A 3,588-nucleotide genomic window follows, 5' to 3' on the forward strand; every position below is an offset into this window, starting at 1 on the left:
GGTTAAGCAGGTTAAAAGGTGAATGAATGGATTTAAGGATTTAACTCACTGATTAATTTGTGAGGACATTTTTTTAATGTAATAAAACATTTTGCACAATCAATTTTTAAAAGTATTGTCTATTCCATTTCATTTTGAAACTTATTAAGGGATTGGTTTAATAAGAAAATATGAGTGTTCTTTTTAGTATTCTACATAGATTATTAGTGTACAGGTTTATCTGGTTTGCCTGGGATATCTTTTGGCAAAGTATGCACAAAGTTCACCCAGAATATACTGTAGTGCAGCCAAGACACAGCCTTCCTTTAAAAGCGAGACAGCTTAAATGACAGAGAGATAGGAGAGAAAGAAAACAGCAGTTGTTCTAGCTGCTCAAGAAGTTATGCACTTTAAATGTGAATCATCAAGTTCTGAATTCTAAAATTTGAAAAGGAGGAATATTTGTTTAGCTCAGTGGTTCCCAAAATGTGGTACGCGAGCCTTTTCAAGTGGTACGCATTGCGGTCCCTGAAATTTAATTTATCTGTGTAAAACCCTTTATGACAAGCCTGTTGTGAGCAAAAACCAATGAAACTGTTTAAATATAATAATACGTGGATTCCCAAATTTAGTGTGGTGTGAAATTTTGTCATCTGAATAAATAAAACCTATTATTCGAATCAGTATTTAGTTCATTCAACGCTACCATAATTTCGTTTCGGGAAGTCAACTTCTACTTCTTCACTGTTTGAGCTTTTGGTCACTAGATGAAAGCACAACGCCGACACTATTTAGTCTTCGGTAACTCTGCCTCACAGAAACCGCTCGCATTTGTTGTTATACGTGCACTGCCGCCGTATCATATCGTAGTCACTAGATCTAAGCACGATAAGTTTATCGTGTCTAGTCTAAGTCGATACCATTTCGTCTTCTGTAACTGCGTCACATACAGGCCGAAGGCAGGATTTAGTTTCGGGGCGGAATTTATCAATTTATGTACATGCACAAATTTTTTCATTAATTTTATGCATAATTTCTTCCAATTCTTTAACTTTTATTCAGATTTCGGGGCAGTTTAGACCCGAACTCCCCCCCTTACAGCTCTCCCTCCCTTTCAACAATTTTTAATAGCTTTTCATGGGACTAAAATAAGACGCAACAGTTACATATCGAATAATTTGAATTTTCTTAAAAAATGGATAAGTATTTAAAGAAAAATGTTTCAAACACTACCGTTTCGTCATCCAAATCAATTAGTCCTAGTGACAAAGATACCGATACAGCTGCAAATAAACCGAAAAAACAGTAAGAAAGATCCGTGTCGCAAATATGATAACAACTATCTAAAATTTGGTTTTGTTGCAACTGGCAATGAATTTGAGCAGTGAGCTCAGTGTCTCATTTGCTGTGAGATTCTTTCAAATGCTAGTATGAAGCATCTAAAGTGACATCAGGCTACGAAGCACAGAGAAACCGTGACAAAGTCAATTCAATATTTTGAAAGGAAACGTTTGGAAGTGCAGAAACAAAAAAGCATCTTCAAGCAGCACACTACATTTAACGCTGCTTTAGCGAAGGCATCATTTAGTGTCGCTTTACGGATTGCTCGCGGTAAAAAGCCACACACTCTTGCTGAAGAAGTCATCATGCCGTGTGTTGTTGACATGGTGAACAGCGTACTTGAAGAATAAGCGGCAGGTAAAATTTGTGTGATTCCTCTTTCTAATAATACAATTACTCGCAGAACTGCTGACATGGCGGATGAAGTGCAGGAACAATTAATTGAAATGATAAAAGCAAACGGAAAATTTGCGTTACAACTCAATGAGTCAACAGATGTTTCTGACTGTGCAATTTTAATCATGTACATCCGATTTATTAACTTTAGTATTGCTTCTGTTCAAGAGGGCTTTTTATTCAGCGACAAACTGCCTACGAGGACTACTGGCGAAGAACTGTTTTGTCTTCTCGATAAGTTTGTTACAGAAAAAGAATTGATGTGGAACAATTGTGTTGGTGTAACAGCTATGCAGCTGCATATATGACTGGTAAAAATTCCGGTGTCGTACAGCGTATTAAAGCAGTAGCGCCTTTGGCTGTATCGTACCACTGCATCATACATCGTGAAGCACTTGCTGCAAGACACATAAGTGAAGAACTGCATGACGTCTTGTTAACCGCAATAAAAATTGTCAACTACATAAAAACACGTTCACTGAACACACGTTTATTTGAAATAATTTGTTCAGAAATGGGTTCAGAACATCAGCATTTATTGTTTTACACAGAGGTGCGCTGGCTGTCAAGAGGACGCGTTTTGCAGAGATTTTTTGAGTTGAGAAATGAAGTGAGTCTGTTCCTGTTACAAAAGAACTCGGTAATGAATGTTTATCTATGTGACGCAACATGGCTTGCAAAACTGGCTTATCTCGTAGACATTTTTAATGCTCTCAACGATTTAAATCCCAGTCTACAAGGCAGAGATAGTGACTTATTTAAACACATGGATAAAGTTTCAGCTTTTGTTAAGAAACTTAGCCAATGGAAACTACGTGTAGAACAGCAACGTCTAGATATGTTCCAGTACTTCAGCGAGTTTGTTGCTCAAAATCCTGATTCCAGCATACAGGAAGATATTTCTAAAATTATTGTGAATCATCTAAAATTGCTTGAAGAAAACTTTGTTCATTATTTTCCCGAGGATAATGCGACAAAAGAAAGTAGTTGGATACGAAGTCCGTTTACAACAGATATAACCGGCTTGACTTTGACTGCTCAAGAAGAAGCAAATTTAATTGAACTGTCATGTGACAGCACGCTTAAAGCTCGATTTATTGAAAACAGTTTGTTAAGTTTTTGGATGTACGCTTATGCTGAATATCCTGAGCTCGCAAGCAGGGCAATTTCCGCATTGCTGCCATTCTCGAGTACATATTTATGTGAAACTGGCTTTTCTGCAATGACTGCTATCAAAACAAAATACAGAAATAGACTGGATGCTCATAACGACCTGAGACTTTCTCTTTTGATGATTCAGCCCAGAACTGACAAACTTGTAAACAGTATGCAGTCACATCCTACTCACTGATGCGAGATATCACAAATATGGCAGTCAGACTGTCGTTATTAGAAATAGGCTATTATAGTTACACTGTTTAAGTTAAATAAAATAATATGATTATACTGCCGTCTACACAGTTGTACTAACATAAATTCATTCAATATTGTAGTCAGTGTGAAATGAGTTTCCTCCGCAGGGTGTCTGGGCTCTCCCTTAAAGATAGGGTGAGAAGCTCAGTCATCCGGGAGGGGCTCAGAGTAGAGCCGCTGCTCCTCCGCATCGAGAGGAGTCAGATGAGGTGGCTCGGGCATCTGATCAGGATGCCTCCTGGACGCCTCCCTGGTGAGGTGTTCCGGGCACGTCCAACCGGGAGGAGGCCCCGGGGAAGACCCAGGACATGCTGGAGGGACTATGTCTCCCGGCTGGCCTGGGAACGCCTCGGGATTCTCCCGGAAGAGCTAGAAGAAGTGGCAGGGGAGAGGGAAGTCTGGGCATCTCTGCTCAAGCTGCTGCCCCCCGCGACCCGACCTCGGATAAGTGGAAGAGGA

General features: G+C 39.5%; 1 protein-coding gene across 1 annotated transcript; it reads left to right on the plus strand.

Annotated features, from left to right (window-relative positions):
- Positions 1–2,020: 2,020 nt before the first annotated feature.
- LOC114663769 (protein FAM200A-like) lies at positions 2,021–3,067 on the plus strand. Its single transcript, XM_028817694.1, has one exon. The coding sequence runs from the start codon at positions 2,021–2,023 to the stop codon at positions 3,065–3,067; it is 1,047 nt and encodes a 348-aa protein (XP_028673527.1).
- The last annotated feature ends 521 nt before the right edge of the window (positions 3,068–3,588 follow it).

Source organism: Erpetoichthys calabaricus, chromosome 13 (genome assembly GCF_900747795.2).
Source record: "Erpetoichthys calabaricus chromosome 13, fErpCal1.3, whole genome shotgun sequence".
Classification (NCBI taxonomy): domain Eukaryota; kingdom Metazoa; phylum Chordata; class Cladistia; order Polypteriformes; family Polypteridae; genus Erpetoichthys; species Erpetoichthys calabaricus.